The sequence below is a fragment of the Vanacampus margaritifer genome, chromosome 1 (assembly GCF_051991255.1).
Source record: "Vanacampus margaritifer isolate UIUO_Vmar chromosome 1, RoL_Vmar_1.0, whole genome shotgun sequence".
NCBI lineage: Eukaryota > Metazoa > Chordata > Actinopteri > Syngnathiformes > Syngnathidae > Vanacampus > Vanacampus margaritifer.
This window is the reverse complement of record NC_135432.1, coordinates 26789723-26814347: the sequence shown is the minus strand read 5'-3', so window position 1 is coordinate 26814347 and position 24625 is coordinate 26789723. Positions and strand designations below refer to the sequence as shown.

The following is a 24625-nucleotide window of genomic DNA, read 5'->3' as shown; positions in this document are numbered from 1 at the left end:
TGCTTTCCTTTCACCCCCAACACACAAACGCCCGTCCAGGGCTGCTTTGAATGTGATTTATTAATCTCTGCCCAAATTATTTGCAACTATTACTATTACCTGTAAAAATAAAAATAAAATCCGTTTATGTTTATTATTATATGTGTCGGGACTCGCCACCATGAACGTACGGGGAGCGTCAGCTCTTTATGCCTTTCAGAATTTTGAAAGTCAGCTCTTTAAACCTTTCTAAAAACTTCAAACGAATTGTTTTTGTCGAGCGTGTCTGTGAATGTCGTTTGGAATAAAGTCATACTGCATTTGTCTGCTGCACGTTGTACACGAGCCCAAGCGAAAAGGAAGGGTTACAGACCACGTGGTGTCGCCATCCAGGAAGTGGCTAGCCCTCTCTAGGCTTGGCCGGGCAGGATGTTGTCCTAAACAAAGTAAGATTTATCCCGCAGATTGGCCAATCGCCAATGGCATCAGAAGGCTGACCGTCATTCAACTATCGTCTTTTGGTTCAAACACAGACACAATTGCCCGTTTAACTTAGACCGAAATGGCTCCTGGATAAAAAGAAAGAACATTCCAGAAGCACTGTGGACTCGGGGTAGTGAGTGCGGCCAGGAGCTGAGCGGCCTGCTGTCGCGAAGAAGCGAAGAAAGCTCGGCAAGCCGTTGGGGACACTCAGCAAGTCGCCGGCTATTGTGTACACACACAACAACAAACGTTTCTCTTCTGCTTAAATTGACGCTTGGTAAGTACGATGGTTTTGTTTCGATATCAACACAGCCTCTTGTCCCCGAATGACCGCAAAGCGTTGATCGAGTGTAAAATGGAGGCTAGCGTTAGCTTTAGCAGCGGCTAATGACATTAAGCGATTGATTATTCTGCATCTCCTGCAAATTTTAGGCTTTGACAGTCAAATGAATACATCTAGCTGAACGTTATGGGCAAATTCATATTAGAAAAGCACTTGGTCAAATTAAATCTTGGGCGGTAGAACTACATGCAAAGTGAATGTATCGATGTTTGTAATGACGCCAGTGCTCCTCCACTTACCGGTGACTGCAAATCATCAGAGGGTTGGAAACATCTCGCATAAACTTCATATAACTGCCGTGGAATGCACAGTGACACATGCAATGGGGTTTCCAATGTACACGCACGGCTGCTATTTCGAAAATGACAGCCATCGTGTTTATGCTAGTAGCAATAACAAGTGCTCTTGCTATTGTTTAGGATAGTGATTACCAACTGTTAATTGAGCCAATGCACTTATTTTACTTGAGAAATGTCTCACGGTATACGATCACAAAAAATACAGTTTATAGGGTGTAATGATGACATTACTGTTTAATTGAAGACAAAGATAATATTTTCTTGGCAGTGTTTATTTTGCTGTGATCGTCAATCAAATTCTTTATTTATTGCAGACATCAAAAGGGTCCATAGAAACAAAAGGGACAACAATTTTAAAACAGTCGTGTTAATTAAGACTCTCTCAATCCAATGCTTCCTCAAAACAGATGTGTACCTACAGCTGCACAATTGAGGATTGGTCTAAGTCTGTATAATTGAGTAGTTTGTCTCATCCAGCCGCTGCATAAATGTAAATACCAAATGTCTTTGCAGTGTCTCACAGGTAGGAATGTGAGCATTGACAAACACCTGGCTTGCACTGTACCATCTGGGCACCCTCAGCAATAGCCTAAAGGTGTCATTATAGGCTACAGTGAGTCTGCGGACGGTGCATCGTTTATACCCCCACCACAAGGGAGCCGTGTACAGTGGAGTGCAATAGGCTTTAAACAGGGCACACTTCACCTGAGGAGAACACATACTAAATTTGCGCAGCAACATGTTCGCCTGGGCATACAGTTTACAATATTGTCTCTGAATGTCTCTGTCATCCCGCTAGTCATCAGTTAGAAAATGTCCCAGGTACTTGACTTCACAAGCATGTATGAGAGACTTTCCACATAAATAAAATACAGGTAATACAACATTTTTGTCCTCCTTGCTTCTGACAATCATCATGTTGCTCTTAGTGGGATTATACTAAATGTCATGTTCTTTCCCAAATTCCGAACAAAAGTTTAACAACTGTTGCCTCCCCGCACTGTACGGGCTGATCACCACCAACTCATCCGCATACATGAGATTATTGACAACTGCTGTTCCAAAGACACAACCGGTTTTACAACTGTTCAGTAGTGAGGACAGGTCATCAATGTACACATTAAATAAAGCCGGAGAGAGAATTCCCACTTGCCAAACACCATTACTAACATGCAAAGGCTCAGATTGTCCCATTTTATATACATTAATTGATTTGCATACCAAAAAGCAAGAGTGCGTACCAAGTACAGAGGCACACCTCAATCCATTTTATAAATAGCTTTGAATGGTTTACTCTGTCAACAGCCTTTGTGGCGTCAATAAAGCACAGGAAAACTGAAGTACTCAAACTGAGATATTTTCCTACAATTTATTTTAGAGCATAAATGCACATGTCTGTGCCATGTGTTTTCTTAAAGGCAAACTGATTATCACTTGTTAACACAAACATTTCCAGTCTAGTGCACAAAATAATCTCAAACACTTTTGCGAGAACGCTAGCAAGAGCAATGGGCCTATAGTTTTGCAAACTGTTTAGTTTAGCTACCTTGTCTTTAATTCAAGGAACTAAAATAACAGATTATACAATCAGGTAAACACCAGGGGTCAAAAACCCAGTAAAGCACATTTGATAACAGAGGACATGCACTATAGCTCGAATATTTCTAATGTTTTGCTGTTATGGTGTCTAGTCCACAAGCTTTATTATTTCCAAGCGCCAGAATGGCTTCATATACTTCACTAGTACGGACTACCAAATCCTCAGTCCTATCAACATTATCAATGACAACATTGTCAATTTTAACAGAATCTTCTGCTGGCGTTATTTTGCCGTGAACGGCTCTGATTGATCAATCGCCTGAGCGATATATTCTTGGCCTGTCGTGAACGGCTATTTAATCGTAATTACAGTGGCTAGGCTGTGAATACGTTATTTTTTTAGTGTGATGTGTATTGTGTAGGCTGTTGGGATTGGGAATGACCGTGATTATTTGGCCACCCGCTTATTTCTCTTTTGACTAAGTTTTCATTATGTTTTGCCAGCAAAGGTAGGCTGTTATATCGGCATTACCAGCCTAACCATAACCTTCAGAATAACTGTTCATTCATCCATCCATTTTCCAAACAATTCATCAAATTTAATAAACACGTGAAGCAAAGCGGCTCGTTTACAACTCCCAAGAAATTGAAATTTGCAGTTAAAAAAAAAATACTATTCTTGAATATTTGTTGTTTCTGATAAATTTCTGCTTCCTACTTAGGCCCATTTGTCAGTAATGAGTGGAATGAATATTTACTTCACAAATTGAGTTGGAGTGTTTATTTGCGTCTCTAAAATTTCAGGTTAGGGCCCCCGGTGGGGCCCACTGTACTACTAGTCCTAGTAAAAAAAAAAAAAAAAAAAGTCAGCAGTAGTCTGGAGCTCCAGTGCTGCATCTTTGTATGGTACAGAAAGAGCACAAAATACGCAAATGGATGAATTTATCAGCAGACAATTGTTAGCTAGATTGCACACAAACATGCGAGTAAGGAGAGTTTGCAAATAGTGAATTACAAATGTTATGTACAGCTTGTACATAGACAGCTCTTTGGTCTTCATGTTTGGTTAACAGCAAATGTAGTTTTCACAGGTGAAACCCAAAGCCAAAAACAAACACAATCTAACAGTCAATCCAAAAGGCAGCACCTGAACAACTGGAAACATATCGTCTGCACTGCTCCCTCTTCCCACTTGAAATGTAGCTGGGCTTAGACTTAAGCAATTATATTCAAGCTCTTGTTAAATAACATTTTCCCCCTCCCCTATTAGACCATGCATGTTGTCAGCATGTCATCCTTAACAGTCATGGATTTTGAATAATTAAATTATTTTGTGTGTTTCTCTACCCGATGCCTTAGGTTCCTTCCCCCGTTAAGCCTTCTTGATTCTGTTCTGAGAGAGAGGTCAGACCAGTATCATCGCCAAGATAGCTGGGCCAGGCAGGAAGCGGCACACCTCAGATCCAGACCCCAGCAGCGGTAGTGAATCCGGCGACGGGCGGGCCCTTAGCCCCAAGTGTCTGAAGATGTCCAGTGGCAGTGGCAATGGGGCGGCGGGCCGACGCGGCGGGGCTCCGAATCAGCAGAGGGGAGGAGGTGACCATGGGTCTGAGCTGTCCTCCAGTGCCAGTAAGAAGAAGCAGAAGGACAGAGCTAACCAGGAGTCCAGAGAGGCCAAGAGAGCTGCTGCTGCTGCTGCTGCTGCTGCTGCTGCAGCAGCAGGAGTAGATGGAGTCCTTGCAGAGGTCAAAAAGGGTAAGTAGGCAACATTTTGGGGAAACACCCCTCCGAAAAAAAAGGAATAATTCAAATTATTGTCTTTTAATTTGTAATGTTGACAAATTTTGATGTCCTAGTGACATTTCTTAGCACCCTTGTCAGAGTCGAGGCATTTGAATTTTATTTTGATTCGTTACCTCGGCACTGCATTAAGAAAAGGATGTATATCCTCACATGTCACAGTACATCCTAACGGACTGTGGTATTTGGGGTTTGTACGCGGCTTACGGCCTCGGACAAGGTAAATAAAACACACCTCAAATATATTTTCTGTACCTTAGTAATATGGTTGTTTCCTCCACCAACAAAGTTCAAAACCCTCTTTTATACATGATATGAGTGATGTTTCGTCTGCTAAATTTTGGATAAGTCAAGCCAAGCTGTTGTCCTCCTTGCTATCTCTAATCAAATGTCCACACGTAACAGATACAAAACAGCAGGCTTGTTACTTGAAGTCACTACAAAAGGAGGAAAAACAAGATAATGATGTGCTGGTGTGGTTTGCTTTGCTTCAAGATCTTAAATGCCAATGATCGTGTAGTTTTGAGCTACACATTAAATGCATTTATCGCTAAGAATTTGCAGCCCATTTCAATGAAACAATATTGGAAAAAATAGTTTTAAAGTATAAATATTAAGAGAAGTTGAAATATCACATGGACCTTTCTTTTAATGAAGATGTATTTCTTGTGATGTGTTGATTATGATCTTGTGCAGCATGTGAACATGCAGCTCTTCTAATAGCTAATTTACTTAGCATTTACTTGAAGTGTTTTTTTTAGCATTTACTTGAAGTGTTTTTCTAGAACAGGTGCACACAGCTTGCTTAGGTGGCATTCAGAGCGAGCTCATGAAGGTGTTTTTTTTATTTTATTAAAGAAGTTGCAGCTATAATAAAGTAAAGACATAGCGTTGATAAACTATGGTCAAATAGGGTTTTAGAGAAAGAGGCCTGCTTCAGACTGTTCCCATAAAACATTCATTTTCCAAAATGTATTGTTGGGAAGATTATTTAAGATTGTAGACCACATACACAGGATTGTTTGGTCATTTTCACCCATAAAAGATTTTTCATTTGACCTATTCTACCACGTTTCTCCATTTATTGTATTTGTTGTGTGTATGCTTGCTTTATAGTATATGATGAAATTCGATGTGGCATTAGGCGTTGCAACCACCCAGAAAGGATAGAGTGTTGTTCGTGACATTTAGACGGAGAGGGAGAAAGAGAGGGAGGTGAATGAAAGCCAAGGCTCTTTAGTTGTGTTGCAGACTAAATAGGAAGAAGAGCACGCTTGAAACTCAAGACTTTGCAGATGATATTCAGCACAAATACTACAGCTTTGTCACATGGAAAATGGTATGCAACCTTTCTCATTAGTTTCCTCAGATCTGACGTTTTCATTTGATATTAAATGTCGTTTTAAAATATGTGAATGGTTTATGGGTGTTTAGTTGGCACAAACTTGTGTGGCTCACATTATTGGATGTTTCTTACTGTCATTGCTGTGTTCACTACACTGTCGTCAGTGTGTTGAGACTACAGCTTGTGCATGTGAGTGCGGTGGCAGGGTCTGAATGAGTTTGAGCAGGTGCACCTCATGACTCTGACTGTAGGATAGTTTATTTGTATCCAGCCTGATTCTGCTGGTCTAGTCCTACCAGTTGTATGCACAGAGCATAATGGAATGTGCGTTTCATTAAGCAAAATGAATGAATTCAGTGTTTCCCACACACCATGTTAATACTTGGGCGGGCCACCCTGGTAAACTGGCCACCATCCAAGAAGTTTCCAAGAAAATGTATTAAATATATATATATATATATATATATATATATATATATATATATTAAAAAAAACTGGTCGCGACCAGATATACCGCATGTGATGTTAGGTTGCCGTCACTTTGTGGATCGTGAGGCTAGATGAGACATAGTAACAGGATTGTGACCCCCTCGCCCCTGCTGTAGATTTCAAATCTGTGGGAAACACTGGAATGAGGCTACATTCACACTGCAGGGCGTGATGCCCAATTCATATTTTTTGTTAAATCCAATCTTTTTATGTATCGTTCACATTACTACATAAACAAATGCGACATCTAATGTGAACGCAACGCGCCCGTAATGTGACTCGCATGCGCAAAGAGCACACGTCACAGTGACGTACACCCAAAACGACGACGTCACGTTGCGGTGTTCACGGAAGTAACCTGACTCGCAACGTTTTACCTCAAGGCAAGCGAGTTTTGTCAGTGTCATATGCAAATTTAGCTGTGCCAACGCACGCTACAGATTGGTGGACTGGTGGACTCGTTTCGCGGACGTGTTAGGAGTTCGATTCATAAGACTTCTCTGCAACATTATGCAAATTCAGCTGTGCGAAAGCCCGCGCTCCTGGTTGGTGGACTGTTTTCACGCTCGCTCCCGTTTAGCTGCTGACCGCGGCTTCCTCGTGCGTCAGTTTTAAACGTGCTGTTTACAAACAGCAGCAGAAATCCGTCAGACTTATTTTTTCATCTCGTGTCGTCAGAGTAGCGAGGTTGGAAGAGGTAATTTGGGGGAAATGAGGGGACACTCCTCGACCTCCTCATTTCATTGAGAAGTCTACCAAAGATGACGTCGCGTCATCGCCGTTTGTGATGAACCGTCTGCAAGGCTGAATTTCTGCTATTGCCACACATGTCAACTCCATACTTCATGTTTCAAGTGTGCTTGAATTAAAGACAAATTCAAATTTAACACTGTTACTCAAAACAGCTTTGTATATTCACAGACGTGTCTGTACTCTCCCTTCCAAGCACTCTCTCCCGCCCGCGCACAGCGCATATCAGGCTTTTGATGACGTATTAATCGGATACATGCGGATGAGCGTTCACAGTGCAGACGCATCGCATACATATCCGATTTATATCCACATACGAAAGAGGCCCAGGTCGGGTGTGAAACAATCGGAATTGTACCGTTCACACTGCATGAAAAAATCATATCTACCTATTGTTCACATCTATTGTAATACCACTCTAGAATGCATTTTATGGTACAATGCATTTAATTGAAGAAGTCATAAGAATGTTATCTTGTGCGTGTGTTTGTGTTTTTAGTAGGTGAATGTGTGTCATATTTAACTGTCACATTTGTTTTTTGTACATTTGTTTGATTTATGTTGCACCGGGGCGAAGCTTCATGGTAGCCATAGGTGCTCTTTTTGTGTGTATTTTGTGTTTTAGCTTTGTATACCATGCAGTCATGGGGTGGCGCGGCTCAGTGGTAGGGTGGTCGTCTTGCAACCTAGAGGTTGTGGGTTCAATCCCATGCTATTGTGTCCACGTATCCTTGAGCAAGATGCTGAACCCCCAGTTGCTAGGTGAATGAGTAATCAAATGTAAAGCGCTTTGAGGGCCTTGTAAGGTGGAAAAGCACTATATATAAATAAAGTGCCAATTACCATGATAAAGGGATTTCCCTACATAGCAGAAACCAGCAGAGGGTGCAAGTAATTTATTTCCAACTCATCTGCAGCCTAAATGCATAGAGAACTAGCCATTTAATGGTCATCTTGACAACATTGTGTTTTTCTATCAATATTAGTTGGCCTAACCCTTATAGTAGAACCACACTGGTTGTCACTATCCTCTTTCTTACTGGGCCTCTAAGCTGGCAATTTCTGTACTGTGTTTAAGGTACCCATACTCCATAATGCGCACAGCATTATTTATTCTTAGTTACAAGAACTAAATAGCAATTTCCTCTTACCTTGTCTCCATTTATTTGTAAAAAACACGTTTTATATAGAAAACACAAAAATAATAAAAGATAAATAAATATGAAATATAACAAATACGATTTTTTTTTCGTGCTTTCAGATGTGTTTGTTGATTGGAAACAAAATGCAAATGAAGTGATCATCAAGTTGCGTTGTGGGGACAGTGTGAAGAAGATCGAGGATGTCAACACAACCTTCACTGACACACACTGCCATGTGCACTTCTCAGGTAAAGTCATCTTTGCCCAACATGAGCAATAGTTGAATTTGAAAGAAAAACAAAAGAGGAAAATGGTTGCAACAGTTATTGCATTATTCCTTAATTACTTAACAATGGTGTTGTTTTTTTGTATGGATTTTGAGAATATAGTCATTGTTCAGTCTGCATCTATATCCTGATCTGCCTATTATATCAACTTCTAGACATAAAGTATAACTCCAAAAAATGCATGTTCATTCAATTTCAATGTTTTACATCTGGGTTTCCTTTTTCAGATGGTCGTGAGTGGACCTGCCAATTGCAGGAGGAAATAGAGGCTTCTTGCAGTAGAGTGCAGTACAAAGAGAAGGGAGGATTTCTGTTGCTCATCCTGCACAAGAAGATCCCTTTTCACATTTGGCCTTCACTCAAAGTGAGTCGACAATGAATTTTAACTTTTAAGTTCATTGTCATGTTAATTTCTCGAATTTTGCTCCCACTTTTTGTCACAATCATGTTGAATGACAACTTTTCTATTTGTTGTGTTGAAGTCCAACAAGAAGGAAAAAGAGGTGGACACAAAAAATGTCACCGTGCCTGAAACGAGGTCTGCAGCCTCGGAGTCATCAGAGAATCTGAAGTTGTCGTCCCCGCTGGCACAACAACAATCTCAGGCTCCCTCCTCCCCCTCACGAAATGCATCAAGGTGCAGCGGCAGCAAAGCTGATCGCGCTGTCAAGCGCCATCTGAAACACAAACAACTTTCTGACAAAACCTCCATGGACTCCGTGGCGGCGACATTGGGGGATGGGAACGCAGCCGCTTTACCTAAGCCTGTCCCCGTTAAGAAAATCAACCAGCAGCCCCAAGAGCCCAGTGCGAAGCGCACCATTGCACATCCTCCCAGGAAAAGCAAGGAGGACAAGTCTTCTACTGATAGAGACATGGACTCAGCCCAGACTAGAACGTCATACACACACCTGCCTGCTGTAGCGCTCCCTCAAACGCCACACACAGATGGAGACAAGAGTATAGAAAGATTAGTTAGTGAACATGAACATGGGAGTGCTATTGCTGTTGCTAACAATATTCAGGTTAGTACAAATGCTTGTTGATAACTTTTATGAAAACATGTTTGTTTTACGCATGGTGAGTATGTTTTCAAATTGTGCACCAAAACAATATAAACAAATAGTGGTCAGCTAAAATTACATTGTTCTTCACGAGTGGCTGCTTAGTGCATTTTTTTAGTAACTTCTGGCTAAACAACTAGAATAATAGTTGTGATGTTTTCATTCCATTCCACCTGCGAAGTTGACAGTTTGTGTACCAATGGGCAGCTGTCAAATGCTGTATTGGGAAAAAATATATATATACTACAGTACACAAAACACATAGGAGGGAGCACACAACACTTTTTCTTGCCTCGCTCCACTGGCTGCCTTTGCATGTAGAGAATAATTTAGTTTTTTTAAATGTTTTTTTGTTTTTGTTTTAAAATCTTACCTCTCTGAGCTTTACCTTTAGGGTGCTTCGGTAAGATTACCAGCAGAAGCGCAGAATAGAGGGCAATCTTATTTATTTATTTATTTTGGAAGTCCCACAGTATGGAATGACCACTCTGTGCACATCAAACATGGCCCCTCTCACATTTCTCTGATTAAAAAAACAAACAAACTTTTTAACTGTACAGGGAGTCCTCGAGTTACGTCGTACACGACCTACGGCGTTTCGACTTTACGATGCCTCATACGTAGCACCTTCTTAATCATTAATTTCCCACAGTAATCACGCCATTTTAAAGTTATTCAAAGTTGTGTTGTTACCTCCAGCAACGGGCGTCCATCGAGCAAGTCGACTTGCCATCTGGTGCGTCACATTTCTGTGTTTAAGTTTCCATTAGCTCCGCTTTGCCGTCTGCCAGCAATGAATGTCCGTGCGGAAACACAAAATATTGGTTCCGGCATCTTCTGGGTGGCGCAAATATGTTTTTTTAAATTACTGTACAAAGTATTTTGATGTAAATATCGACTTTAACGGTGAAATCTGGCTTAAGTCGAAATTCGCGTTACATCGCCAGCGTAGGAACAGAACTCGTCCGAAACTTGGGGACTCCCTGTATTTTTATTCCTTTGCATTCAACTCAACATGAGATTCAGTCCTTGTTTTAATGTTTTGTTTTACTGGTTTTAACTTTGTTTGTTGTTTGATTAATTATGTTATGTTCTATTTGTATTTATGTAAAACACTTTAAGCTTTAGTTTTTCCCCCCCAATTGCTTCTAACTAAAGTTCACTTATGTTGATCATATGCAGTCTGTATTTGATTTGTTCTATTTTCTGTTTAGGAAGCAGATAAACCATATGACTCCCCAGACACACAGCACAGGGGCTGTGAAAGTGGAAACAGTGAAAACCAACCAGCAGTTCCTGTAAGCACAAGTGGCTCGCTGAAACCTTTGGGCTTCAACAACCTTGTTGATGCCGCCTCTTCAGAAAGGAGCGCAGACATAACTGATGCCGAGCCAGAGAAACCGGCTCATCATCATGAATCGGTGCAGGATACTCCAAATGACCAGCTCCTCAGTTCAAGAGGTGCCGCCTCAGTGCCCTCTCAAGATGTGTCTGCTGGACAAGAACCATCTGCAGATCTAACCCACATTCAAGCTAGCTGTGATGGAGAGGAGAAGCGTGACCAGTCCAAGGAGGAGCCGCCCCTCATAAAGCAGCAGGAAGGTTTGTCTTGGCAATATTGAGTCCCTTTGGAGCTTTTTTTAATCGGTCTTCTAAATCAATTTAATGATACATATTTCTTTGCCTTAGCACCAGAGCCGATGGTCAACCTGCAGTCTGTGAAGAATGACTCATATGAGAAAGGCACAGACTTGATGGTAGTAAACGTCTACATGAAGGGTATCTGCAGGAACACATCCAGGGTCCTTTTCAGGGAGCAAGATTTCACCCTCATTTTCCAGACAAGGTAACTGCATAAAAACTTTCTAATGGAGTTCTGCCCTGCTACTGTTCACAAATTAAAATCCACTTTCAAGGCAATGACAAAGATCTTTCTGTGTCACCATCTTCCTTTTGATAGTGATGCTAACTTTCTTCGGCTTCACCCAGACTGTGGACCAAACACAGTCTTCAAGTGGCAAGTAAAACTCAGGTAACCACTCTTAAAATGGCTAAAGCAGACATGAGTGTTCAAATGATGTTTTTTGTGTGTATTTTTGCCATGTCTTAAAATAACACGAGTATTTCTTGCTGCGGTGAAATATTATTCTGAAAAGCATCTCTTGCATTCAAGAAATTGATCTCCTTATAAACAATATACCGTATTTAAAATATGTGCAAAAATCAAGCCCAAATTGCTGACAAGAATGCTCTATGGAACAAAATATGAGATCCTACATAAGTATAACATATGGTATATACAATTGAAGGTATTCAGTAGTCTTAATTTAAAAAATCTAAAAAACTGTTGGGGGTTGGTGGGGGGCGGCATTTCACAATGGATACATTATTTGTGCGTTCACGCATTCACACCCTGGTGGCGGCATGTTACTTAAGTAGCCACAGCTGCCCTGGCGTGGCTGCCAGTGTGCGCCTATGGCCCTTCCGACCACCACCAAACATTCGCACCTTTGAGACACCAGTGTGATTGGCACTGGAGGCAATGTGTGTGAAGTGTCTTTCCCAAGGACACAATGACACATGACTCGGAGAGAACAGGGATCGAACGGCCAACCTTCCGGTTACTGGACGACCGTCTCTTCCTCCTGAGTCACGGCCGCCACTTCTTTGTCGCTCAATCTGACTTGTCTGTATTTGTCTGCCCCGTACCTACTGCAGGAACCTGATACAGCCTGAGCAGTGCTCCTTCTCCTTCACTGTATCCCGAGTGGACATTACCCTGAAGAAGAGACACAGCCAACGCTGGGAGGGTCTAGAGGCCCCCGCCACACAAGGTCTGATGCAAAGCTTCTATTTGACAGCGTGGAGATGTGGTCTTTTTCATCATGTGTCATTCATTAAATAATGTTTTACGAAAACATGGGCAAGATAGGTAGATGTAGCATTCTGCTATGGTAGCCTCACATAGTTTGCAGTGTCCCAAAACATTGTTAAACTTTATAGAGGACAATGAGGGTTTATTTTCAGGTAAATAATTTATTTCCTAATGACTCCATTGGAAAACTTTTGGCATATAGCTTGAGAAAACTATTAGATTAGTGTTTAGCTAGTTGCACTGAACATGCTGAGAATAATCAAAGCTGTTCATAATGGAACAGCTGCAGAATTTTTTTTTTTACGTCATTTTAAATTTAACATGAACATGTTTTCAAATGACCTAATGGTAGTATTTCAAATTGTCGCACATCGCCTCCTCTAACCACAAGGTCTATTCTCCTCTGTTTAAGGTGCAGTGGGTGGTGCCAAAGTTGCTGTGCCATCGAACCCTGCGTGCACAGAAAAGAGCCAACCAGGTAGCAGCCAGCACAGCCTGCCGACCAAGGAGGAGCCCCCCAGGGTCGGTGAGGAGAAACCAAAGGCCCCTAAAGCCCCACCCAGAGTGGAGGATAGTGGTCTGGAAACTGTGGCTCCTCGTACAGTCTCTGACCATGTTGCCATCAGCAAGCCAGAGCCCACTGTTATGGCAGTAAGTTGGATAATGCAACTTTTTTTAGTCTGGATGACACAATGTTTTAAAAGCACAAGAAAGTTTTCAACTTTTTTTGTAATTGAGTTTTGTTTCTCATCTCAGCCTAAACCGACCTGCATGGTGCAGCCCATGACCCATGCGCCCCCTGCTAGCAATGAGCACCATGAGGAAGAGGAGGAGAAGAAGGTGTGTCTGCCTGGTTTCACAGGATTGGTCAACCTCGGAAACACCTGCTTCATGAACAGTGTCATTCAATCCCTGTCCAACACCAGAGAACTCAGGGATTACTTTCATGGTAAATAAGATTTGAGCCACACCAGCAATCTTTCTCGATAGGTACAGAACACCAGCATAAAATCCTTTGCCACAATGCAATGTCACTTCTCAATCACACATTCATCCCAAGAACATTAGTTGAAATTTTGCTACAATTTTGTTGTCTATCTCAAACCCACTTGTCATGATTTTGATGCCTTTCAGATCGAGCGTTTGAGTCAGAAATCAACTGCAATAATCCGCTGGGGACAGGAGGCCGGCTAGCCATTGGTTTTGCAGTGCTGCTCAGGGCCCTTTGGAAAGGAACGCACCATGCCTTCCAGCCCTCAAAACTCAAGGTATGCGCCATTTATGTGTTGTAAAATGTGCTTTGTCAAAATTCTCCATATGCCCTTCCCACTTTCATCATGGGTTTAATTTAACTTCACTTTGCAGGCAATTGTAGCCAGTAAAGCCAATCAGTTTACAGGCTACGCCCAGCACGATGCCCAGGAGTTTATGGCCTTTTTGCTTGACGGCCTCCATGAGGACTTAAATCGCATACAGAATAAGCCATACACGGAGACGGTGGACTCCGATGGTCGCTTGGACGAGGTTAGTGTTTAGCAAAAGGTGTGCCCTCTGGTAGTGAATGATGATGTGTTGCCGCTTTAGCCAAAAATGCATCTTTATATAGATATGGAAACAGTTGAAATGGCAATCATTTCTTCATATCGTCTACTGAGACTGATTGCTGATTTTGCTGAAACTTAGTTTGATTATTGTTGTTTGTCGCAGGTGGTGGCAGAGGAGGCATGGCAGAGGCACAAGATGAGAAATGACTCATTCATAGTAGACCTCTTCCAAGGCCAGTTCAAATCCAAGCTTGTCTGTCCGACATGCTCCAAGGTAATGTATGTCACTTTTCTCATCTGGATTTAAGACGGCAGTCACTCCTTAGTAATCATCGTCTCGTCTTCTCTCTCTCCCTCCAGGTGTCTATAACATTTGACCCCTTCCTCTACTTGCCCGTCCCATTGCCACAGAAACAAAAGGTGCTCTCAGTTTTCTACTTTGCCAAGGAACCACATAAAAAACCCATTAAGGTGAGTTTAGAAAATAATTGCCTGTCAAAAGCTAAAGATGTCTCACATTGAATATTTTTCCAATGTATGTGCCAGTTTTTGGTGAGTGTGAGCAAGGAGAACTCCAGTACAGCAGAGGTCCTTGAGTCCATCTCCAGGAGTGTTAGGGTCAAGCCTGAGAACCTCAGACTCGCAGAGGTTAAATCCCTTCTCTATTCCAACTTTCATACTGCGTCATAGATTTCTTGTAAGGTAGTATACTGAGCTTGTTTCCTTTGACACAGGTGGGGAAGAACTGCTTTCAGCGAATGTTTTTGCCCTCTCATTCCCTGGACACTGTGTCGTCCTCAGACATGTTGTTCTGCTTCGAGGTGCTTTCCAAAGATCTGGCCAAGGAGAGAGTGGTGTTGCTCCGAGTGCAGCAGGTACCAAATTATGTTTTGAGAAAGCATTTCTGGAATATGTGTTTTGCGGCATCACATGATAATACAATTTGCTTATCTTTCCCTACAGAGACTACAGGTTCCCAATATCCCCATCTCCAAGTGTGCCTCCTGCCTGAAGCCTCCAGTCTCCGAGGAAGACAAACTGAAGCGTTGTACTCGCTGTTACAGTGTTGGCTACTGCAATCAGTGAGCTGTGCTTTCATATGCTGGCACATCATGTGTTAAACGCCTAACTCGTATTGCACTTGTTAAATTTCATTGTTGTGCTTTCTTTTACCCGACAGAATATGTCAAAAGACCCATTGGCCCAATCACAAAGGTCAGTGTCGACCTAACACCGAAAACGTGGGTCTGCCATTCCTGGTTAGTGTACCTGAGTCGCGGCTCTCCTATAGCCGCCTCACTCAGCTCCTGCATGGTTACTCCAGGTACAAAGCTCTTAGCATCTCATCATGCAAAATGCACCCATTTGTACACATTGATTGCTGGACAAGTACTTGTCAGATCCCAAAAGAAATTGCTTTATGGCACTTGTTCCCTATGCTCATTAAACTCAACTCAAGATGCTTCTCCTTGCTTTCATTTGCTCCTCCGCAGCTGCACACACTTCTGCACTTCTCTCAGGCAGCCTGCCTCTCCCCCACACATGCATATTCCAACCGTAAATGGCTGATATGAAGATTCAGTATGATGGCGCACATAGTTTCATTTTTCCACTGTGACGTGTTCGATAATTACATTGGTCACATGTGACAAGACTATTATTATTATTTATTGGTGGCTTGAAGCCCATCAGTAAAAAATCATAAATAAACTGTGTCACATTTATAGCCCAAGGTTCAAAGTGCATCACATTTAAAGTGGCAGGGTTCAAAGTGTAAGATGGCAGTTGTATTTAGAACATGCAACCATTTGTGTGTCTTTACAAATTCTAAATATAGAGTACAAATATCTCAATCAGACAATTTATCATGAAATGAAATTAAATGTATTATTGTTTTGTTAATATTTGTGTCCTAATGTTGAGTACTCAAAATGTCATCCCTAATCTCCTTGTGCAGGTTTTCAGTCAATGTATTCCAGCCTCCTTTCCAGTCTGGGAGGACATCGCCCGAAATATCTCCAGTACTCCCAACGCCACCAGCAGGTTCTCTAAGTGGTCCGATCGCAGGAGATGAGGCCATGGGTGGAAGCAGTACTGTTGAATTAAGTAACTGTGGACCCGAGAGTGGCACTCCGATGCCTGACCCCCCAAAACTACACACCTTAACCTCAGCCCTCGACTCCGGTGATGCTGCTCCCCTCACTTCCCCCCAGACATCTCTCTCCACCACACAGACTTCAGACTCCGGGTTCTCAGAGTCCATTTCCTCTACTTCCTGCTGCTCTTTGGACACCCATGTTGAAAAAGAAACATCTTGTGAGAAGGCAGTACGACCGGAAGGTGATGGCATTTAAAAAAACATTTTTTTTTTGTCATAGACAGAATTATTTTTTGTCTAATGTTCTTATTTATTGTTGCTGTTTCCTAGCCGCAGTAGCTGGGTATCAACAACCTAATGATCCATCTTCAGGGCATGCTGGTCAGTTCCACATTATTCTGCTAGATTCTAACAACAAGGAGCAGAGACTGGATGAGAAAGGTAAGAACCATACTGTAGATTGGCCTCTTTTTATTAACCTTACAACAGGAAACACTTGTGTAACAGACAAGCCACAACTTCTTCTATTCCAGCAAATGATTCTTTTTTATTTATTTATGATTGAACGAAACACAACACCGATGGCAAGTCTAGATTTTAATCGTATTGCAATGCCTTCTGTAGAAGACATTCTGGTCGACCTCCCTGATGATGCAACTGTGGAGCTGGTGTGGAAAAACAACGAGCGTCTAAAGGAGTATGTCCTGGTGAGCTCTAAGGAGCTGGACTATGAGGAGGATCCCAGTTCTTTGAGTGAGACTGCCAGGGCAGGGCACTTCACCCTAGAGCACTGCCTCAACCTCTTCACCAAGCCAGAGGTGTTGGCACCAGAAGAGGCATGGTAAGGCTCTTCATACTGCCATCGTGTAGCTAATGTGTATATTGTGGTATACCACTATTATTGGATCTTAGCTGTATTTTATGTTTTGGGAAATTATGAAATAAAAAGTATGCCCCAAGAAATGGTTGGTTTGCTCGACCAAGGTCAATTTGTTGATCTTAAAAAGCTATCCTAAATTTTTTATTTTATTTTTTTTTTCTTAAGAGCTGTTGGACTTAAGATGCTGATTTTAAGCTGTTTATTTCCTCCAAAGGTACTGTCCAAAGTGCCAGCAGCACCGTGAGGCCTCCAAACAACTGCTTTTGTGGCGTCTGCCCAACATTTTGATCATCCAACTGAAACGCTTCAGTTTCAGGAGTTTCATCTGGAGAGACAAGATTAACGACATGGTTGACTTTCCTGTCAGGTGAATGCCTGTTGAATGGTGGTTGACTGCATTTTTGCCTTTTTTGTGTGCATGTAATACCTGTGTGCAGACCAGAGTTCATCCAAGTCCAAAACTTTTTGTCTTGTAGGAATCTGGATCTGAGTAAGTTCTGTATTGGTCAGAAGGACGAGATGCAGCACCCACCTATCTACGACTTGTATGCAGTCATCAACCATTATGGCGGGATGATTGGTGGCCATTACACCGCCTGCGCTCGCCTACCAAGTGACAAAAACAGCCAGCGTAGTGATGTTGGTGAGTTCCTTTTATTATGTAAATATTAACTCTGTGCTCGTTTTTGTTCCTTGATTCTAACCCAACGTCTGTCTTCATGCAGGCTGGCGTCTGTTTGATGACAGCACTGTAACAATGGTGGAGGAGAGCCATGTGGTGACGCGATATGCCTATGTCCTTTTCTACCGCCGCCGAAATTCCCCCGTAGAGAGGCCGCCGCGTTTCCTCAGGCCCGTTGGAGCAGACTCTCCCCCTGCAATGGGAGCTACTGCCAGTCAGGTGAGGGCACCGCAACAAGCTTTTGTGAATATTATGTTATAATATCAAAAGACATTCTGTTAAATTGTGATTGAGCTCTTCATTTAAACAAAAAAAGTGGGATGTGCGGTGAAGGTTTGGAGCCTTATGGGAAAGTCATGTAAAACTATTTCCTGTTACACTATATAATCTGTGTTATAGACTTGATGGGTTGCAGTTAGTCCGGCAACCTGCACAATAACAGTGCCACATACATACATTCCATCTCATCTACAGTTGGAATGTTATCAGAATTTTTTTAACAGTCTTTTTAAAATAACACTAATGCAATTGTCAAGGAGAATTTACTTAATGTGGTTTGGGAGCCTCTTTGCGCTGTATCTTTTCTTAAGGGTCTCTCTGTGTGTTTTTGGTGTGGTTATCAAATGGCAATAATGTGTATGCTGAGTGCATCTTGACAATGTTGCTTTCAACGTTAACATTTTTGTCACGTTTCCTTTGTTAACCTGCTGTTTTTATACAAATTGAATTGTTCACGCTGCACAAACTTCCTGTGCGGCGGACAGTAACATACATTGCTGTTCTAAGTGTCAAGATGAAAACATCTTTTGTATAATGTGTGAGCCATTCTCTGTCTTCTTACACTGATCTAATTGTACTTCACCAGCAATTGTTGTGGCGTCACAAACCTACTTCTTTGGTACTAATAAATGCAAAGGGCTACCAGTTTGATACACGCTTATGCATTTTTTTTAATTACTTTTAATTGATTTCTCAAATAACTAAAAGATTTAACAAGGTCAAAAACAGACAAATATCAATATGCAACAGTATATTTATATAAAGCTTTGCAAGTGTTAACATTTTCAAATGAGTACTTTTACAATTTTTCTAGGAAGTCACAATGTCTTATCACTGGTGAGCTGTTCTTTAATAACAGGCCTGTCGGGCTACTCATGTGTTGCTACGTTGGTGAACTATGAACTAGATAATTGTTTTGGCCATGTTTATTTTGATCACTTAAGTTTTGTTCAAATGTGGAATTAGACCTGTCTTGTGTGCAATCTCTTTAAGTAATAGAGGCATAACAGATTTCACTACTTAACACTCACACTAAAAAGTGAGTAGTTTCGTGTGTGGCCATCTTGAACTTAAAATGTTGGAAGATATTGTAACACACCATTTTGTATGTACTTAGCATGGGCTGGTATTAGATTCCGCCAATCATATTGTGCCCTTTTAGCAGTAATTGAAACCTTGACTTTTTAAAACCATGGTCAACCGTCAAACTGGCAATTGACCATACCTAGTATATACAGTAGCTACCCAACAAAACTCAGCTAAAGCCCATAAATAACTCTTGTAAATGTAAATGGTTTGTAGCTCCTGGTCTTAATTCACTCGGGTACCTAAATAAATTGACCGAGATATTTGTCAACAAGAATCAGTAAGTTGGAGAATGGTCACTGTTACAGTTGGCATTTATGTTTGAAAGTGGCCGACCTCAGATGCTCCGACTTAACTGCCTTTCTGTTCCCTCGTCTATCCTATCTATTATTCTGCTTTTGTTTTTAAAAATAAAAATCTGGTTTAAACAATGATTCTTTAAATCAGATACATACTGAAGTATTTTCTGCCATTTTAAAATAACATCCAAGTGAAAATGTATTTCTGTGACTCTGTGAGGAATTGCCCACCTCTAGTGTAAACAGCAATTCAACTCATTACCTCAAATCATAATGACAGTGTTTGTTAGACCACGCCTTTTCCCAGAAGTTGATACCAGTTTCCGCCAATCGCAGGCCTCTCTAATATGGCGGGAACTGGAAGAAGACGAGGAGGGCCTTGATGAAGGCCCGCGCAGACCTTTCCTCTCGGGGCAGAGACGGCGACAAGCCCAGAGGACAAGTGATGAGGAAGATGAGGACAGAGCAGAAGGGCGCCATCAACGCATGGGAAGGATGTCGGATTGTCCAGACAATGATCATGTGCGATATTTTGTTCTGGGAACCCTGGCTGCTGTGTTTGCACTTCTGGTCAATTTGGTCTACCCACTTCTTTACAAAACAAACTGGGCCTGAGTCACAGCTGGTTGATGAATTGGAGGAGTTACACTTGAAAACTAAAGACTGGCGTTTTTGATGAGAGACAATCTCGGTCATAGTAGTACGGTGGACCCTCCTAACGCAGCAAAAATTATGTATTGGGAAAATAAGATCAGAAAGAAGACCGAGAAGTTGGTGAAACGAGACAAAGTGACTCCATCAGCTGAACTCCCTCACGTCCCAGTCCTTTATTTTATCCACTCATTTCATGATATGAGAATAACCCAAAAGCCTCGTTTCTGTTAAGGCCTTTTGTTTTAACAGTGGAATGAGCTGCAAACAAGCCGCAAAAAATAATAATAACCCTCAACGACACGATTCATGCTGTTTCTTCTTGACAGAGATTGTCAAAAAAAATGGCATTGTACCGTCACCTTCTTATCTTCCATTGTTAAACTAACGCCATCTTGACGGAATGGTATGATGTCCATTTACTTAGCTGCCGCAGCTAATGCAGTCCCGCCAACACACTGGTGTTGGAACTGCAAGCCTGATCAGGAGTTACCTGATCCAAACACTTTTTTATAGTGAACTGATCTGTACTACTAGTTGGAAATGTGGCTGAATAGGAAAATGGTAACTAACTGTGGGGCATATTCTCCTGCTTGCACTTAGGTCATTTTTTTACGTGCTTGGCTTGCGCACTTTCAAAGTGTAGTGATTCACCTGTCTAGACTTCTGACACACACACGCCACGCCTAAACTGGAAATTACTGCGCAACCACCATAGAGGGGTGATTAGGTGAAGTCTTTAGCGTGGCTCTCATTTTCAGACTGTCAAGTTTCCGTGAAACGTAATTTCCATAGAGGTCAATTTTGAAACTGTCGCAATTTATTGGTATTTGCATTTAATAAATACAATAAAAGTAATGTCATTATAGTACCATGCTCATGACTATTTTTGAAGCCGTTGCATCTGTAGAGAAGCTATTGAGCCTGCCATTGTTTAACGTCCTGCCACACACACGGGCGCGTCACTTGTGGATTTCATGATCAAATAAAAACAAATGATTCACATTCTATCTCACAATCGCCAATGTTTACAGTGACTGCAGTTGTGAGTGGCGTTTTCAGACAAAACGCCAAGCCACGAGTCAGCAGCCGCGCAGAAGCAGTTAATTGAATCAAAACGCGCAATATAATGTTATACCTTCAAGAGGTGCTAGACTTACGGCAGCCTCCGGAGTGCGAAGGAGAACAAATGATTGAGTCTGGGAAAATTTGGCCTCCGCCAGGGAACACCCTGCCCAGAGTGTGTAAATGTCATTAAGGTTAAGATGAAGTCAATGGGAGAATCTGTACAACCTAAAAAGTGCGTAATAGCATGCCTTTTCTGACTTAAGCACATGGGGGAATATGCCCCTTAGTGATGAAAGCTGTAGTCATCAAGGTAAAGCCACACTAGTTTTTCCAGTTAAGTTGTATAACTTTGTTTTTCACTTCAATGAAAATTTACTGTGCTACAATTTTATAGAATATACCTTACAAGATTTAACATTTATAGGATTGTGATTTTATTAATTGCTAATATTTTTCTTTGTCGCTCCATAATATACAGTTTGCACCAGTCCAAGAAATGCATCATGTAGAAAGGGTGTGTGTGTGAGTGAGTCAGACTGGACTGTAAGACAGTTTTGGGGGAACTCTAATCTGTTTCTGTGATTCCGTTGATGGCAGCGAACAAGTTCCAGTGGGATTAGAAACTACCGCTTCTAACTTCAGAAACGTTTTTTTTTTTCTTTTTTAGTTTAAAATGGCTTACCTTGAATGGAATCCGGCGTCATATTGGAGCCAACGGTAGAATCCTGGTTGGTTATTGGGCATTTTAGTGCTGCAAAATATTAAATCCTTGTTGTGGTGGATGCTACATGATAAAGTATGTTGTGGTAATGCACCAAAAGTATGAAAAAAAAAGAAGAAAAAAATCAAAGAAGTATAGTAGTCATGGCAACTAATGTGTGACATATTGCTAGTTTAGCCTGTGGCATCCTGCACAAGAAGTTGCCATTTACAGCACCAAAAGGTGCAAAACCAACCAGGATTCTGCCTTTGGCCATAATGCGACACGTGATTCTAGTTGAGGTGTAAGCCATTTTAAACTATTAAAAAAAAAAAGTTTCCATAGTTTGAAATGGAAGTTTCAATGTGGCGGCATGAGGGATTTTAGATACGAGACGGCGCTCTAATTTTAATATATACAAGTCACGCCTGAGTTTAAGTTGCAGGACCAGACAAAATTTTGAAGAAACAAAAAAGTGCAATTTCGTCTGAAAACACGGTAATTCTGGTGAGGATAAGTGGTTCCAAAAATGGATGTTTGGTCCCCCCCGATGAAATTAATTCATAATCCAAATAAATCGAAGGTTGAGCAGGTCCACTGTACCTGAGTGGGTCATTCATCTGTTAACCGTTTAATTACAGATGCTCAGGTCAAAACGGTGATGACAATTTGGATTGTTCAACTGTTAACCAGCACTTTGACTGTTAGATGCTAATATGAGTGTGTCTTTGTGACCAAATTTCCACTATGCATTTAAGCATACTGGCCTTTATCAGACATAACGTGCTTATTTCTTGACCTTGATGGTAAAAGTCTTATTGATCAACATTTGTGTTCAGTTTTGAATGCTTAAGCAACATTACAAAATGAGGGTTTCAATCATGAAATACAGATTGACTGTTCAGTTCTTCAATACATACGCAAGTGACCTATTTGAAGTGTTTTGTTGTTGCTATCATTTGGATCTTTTTTTTTTTTAAACTTTGTTTCCCTTTTCTTGCAAATGTGTTCTTTTTTTTAATTTAAAGCCATAGTCTGTGGATGTATTGATGTCTTTAATCTGTAAACCATTCACCACTATATATCTTTATATGTTTATAAGATATATGATGTAAGCTTGAATGTAAAGAGCACTTAACATTTGACTTAATTGGTTTATTTGGTAATACAGTATAAATGTATTTTAAAATGTAGATTTTTCAATATTTTATATTTTATAATTATAATAGGACAAATGCACATTTGAAGTCTGCATGATGGCTCCTGTGCTGCTGTGGTGAAATCATCCTCCCTGTTTGCCTTAGTACAAATGTAGCATATAGAATTGTACAATATATGGCAATAATTTATCTCAGGTCCTTCATCCAAAAGTTGCTTCCTAATATATGTAAAGTTTTCTACATTTGGAAATTTAAAAAAAAAGTACCTTGAATATCCTTTACATGTACTGAGCATGACTATTGACAGATTATGAAATAAAATCGACTGATTTATTGTCAATACTGGTTTATTTTACAGGCATCGAGTCAGTCACTATTTGGCACCGAGCTGGACTCTGAGGGCCCACCTACGTTAACCTCGGAGGTGCCCTCTGGTGTCTTTGCACATTCTGGAGACTGTGCAACAGCATCGTACAGCAACATGGAAGATCTGGACTAATCTGGAACAGAACGGATGCAAACGTGACCCGACCAACATCTCACGGGGGACACACTGAATTAGAGCTAAGGTCTACTTGGCCGACACACACATTGGTGCTCATCATTATGTCAACACCTCAAATGGGCTATCTGACGCTGGGAAGAGCTGGGTTTGAGTGCTGTCACATGTGGAAGTACTAAAAATGTGCTCAAACTAACAACACGCTTCACGTGGACAAATGTTATCAGGATACTTGCCAATTATGAGGATCTCGAAAAGCTTCTACTCTACTGGGAAGTCAGTCTGCAGTTTTGTCTCTTGTTGTTCAGCCAGGAATGGTCTGTGGTCGATGTTGGGCGAGGGCGTCACTCATGGCTTCTCTTGTCGTTTATCTAAATGTTTTTTGATTTAGGTCAGGGCCTCTCAAGTTCTTCCAAACCAAACTCATGGTATGTCTCAAGAATAGGGTTCATATAGGATATTAATTTGATAAATGTACATAATGACGCTATACTGAACTGTCATGTAGTTCTGTTGAAGAATTGCAGCGCCATAGGCATGCAGAAGCTGCTACTGAATCTGTTCCAAACCTCTCGTAAAGAATTGAGCGGGGCATCTCCAGGCTCCCTCTTCTTTCAATGCACCTTGTGGTATGTCGAAATAAAAGCTTCACTGTTGACCAGTCCCGTTGAATTAATTGTGAATGTGAGGTTAACTGAGTTATGTGTAGTAGCCTTTTGGTTTCTTTACAGATTGCCGGGTTAGATTAGTGTCTATATTGGAATTGTAGCAACAAAAACAAGATGGGCACTAACCTACTTTTTGTTAAAGGGTGTGCAATTTTTTATGTTGTGCTGTATTATTTATTTTTTTAAATCAATTTCCTTTTAAACGTCTTAGCTTTTTAATCATGTGGATGCAATTATTTCTGTGTAAAATGAAACGTGCATGTCTGCATGTAACTAGTCAACAACTTCTAGATCAAAAATTTTCCAACTATTACTTGCTTAATGATCTTTTCTCGACCTTTTCCTTTGTAACGGACCGCGTATTAAGTGGGGGTTGTTAATGAAAGTTGCTGTGGATACGTGTAAATGAGTATATGAATAAAAATGTCCCGGATTGGTAACGTGAGGAATTACTGAATGATTCCTTAAGAAACACCCCCTTTAAGGCTGACCTTTGGAGCCTTTCTATTAAATAAACTGGTAAGTTAGAATAATTATATAATTTGTATGTTTTTATTCTCCCCATGAAATTTAAAAGGGACAACAAACGTTGTTCTGTGACATGGTCATTATG

At 41.1% G+C, this 24625-nt stretch overlaps 1 protein-coding gene across 4 annotated transcripts; it reads left to right on the top strand.

Annotated features, from left to right (window-relative positions):
• Positions 1–351: 351 nt before the first annotated feature.
• On the top strand, positions 352–24005 carry usp19 (ubiquitin specific peptidase 19). 4 transcript variants are annotated; one of them, XM_077543983.1, is made up of 27 exons: positions 352–739; positions 4003–4398; positions 8289–8417; positions 8684–8820; positions 8939–9481; positions 10735–11122; positions 11210–11366; positions 11481–11552; positions 12239–12354; positions 12814–13046; positions 13152–13344; positions 13530–13663; positions 13761–13919; positions 14103–14213; positions 14300–14410; positions 14486–14587; positions 14674–14814; positions 14903–15021; positions 15120–15263; positions 15897–16279; positions 16368–16478; positions 16662–16878; positions 17132–17284; positions 17394–17560; positions 17643–17818; positions 19600–19785; positions 23201–24005. In XM_077543983.1, exons 2-27 carry the CDS (start codon positions 4170–4172, stop codon positions 23339–23341), a joined length of 4752 nt encoding a protein of 1583 aa, XP_077400109.1. In that variant the 5' UTR covers positions 352–739; positions 4003–4169; the 3' UTR covers positions 23342–24005. The 4 variants fall into 4 exon arrangements, with proteins under 4 accessions (XP_077400109.1, XP_077400100.1, XP_077400125.1 ...); XM_077543974.1 differs by having other exon boundaries at positions 12808–13046; XM_077543999.1 differs by lacking the exon at positions 19600–19785.
• The last annotated feature ends 620 nt before the right edge of the window (positions 24006–24625 follow it).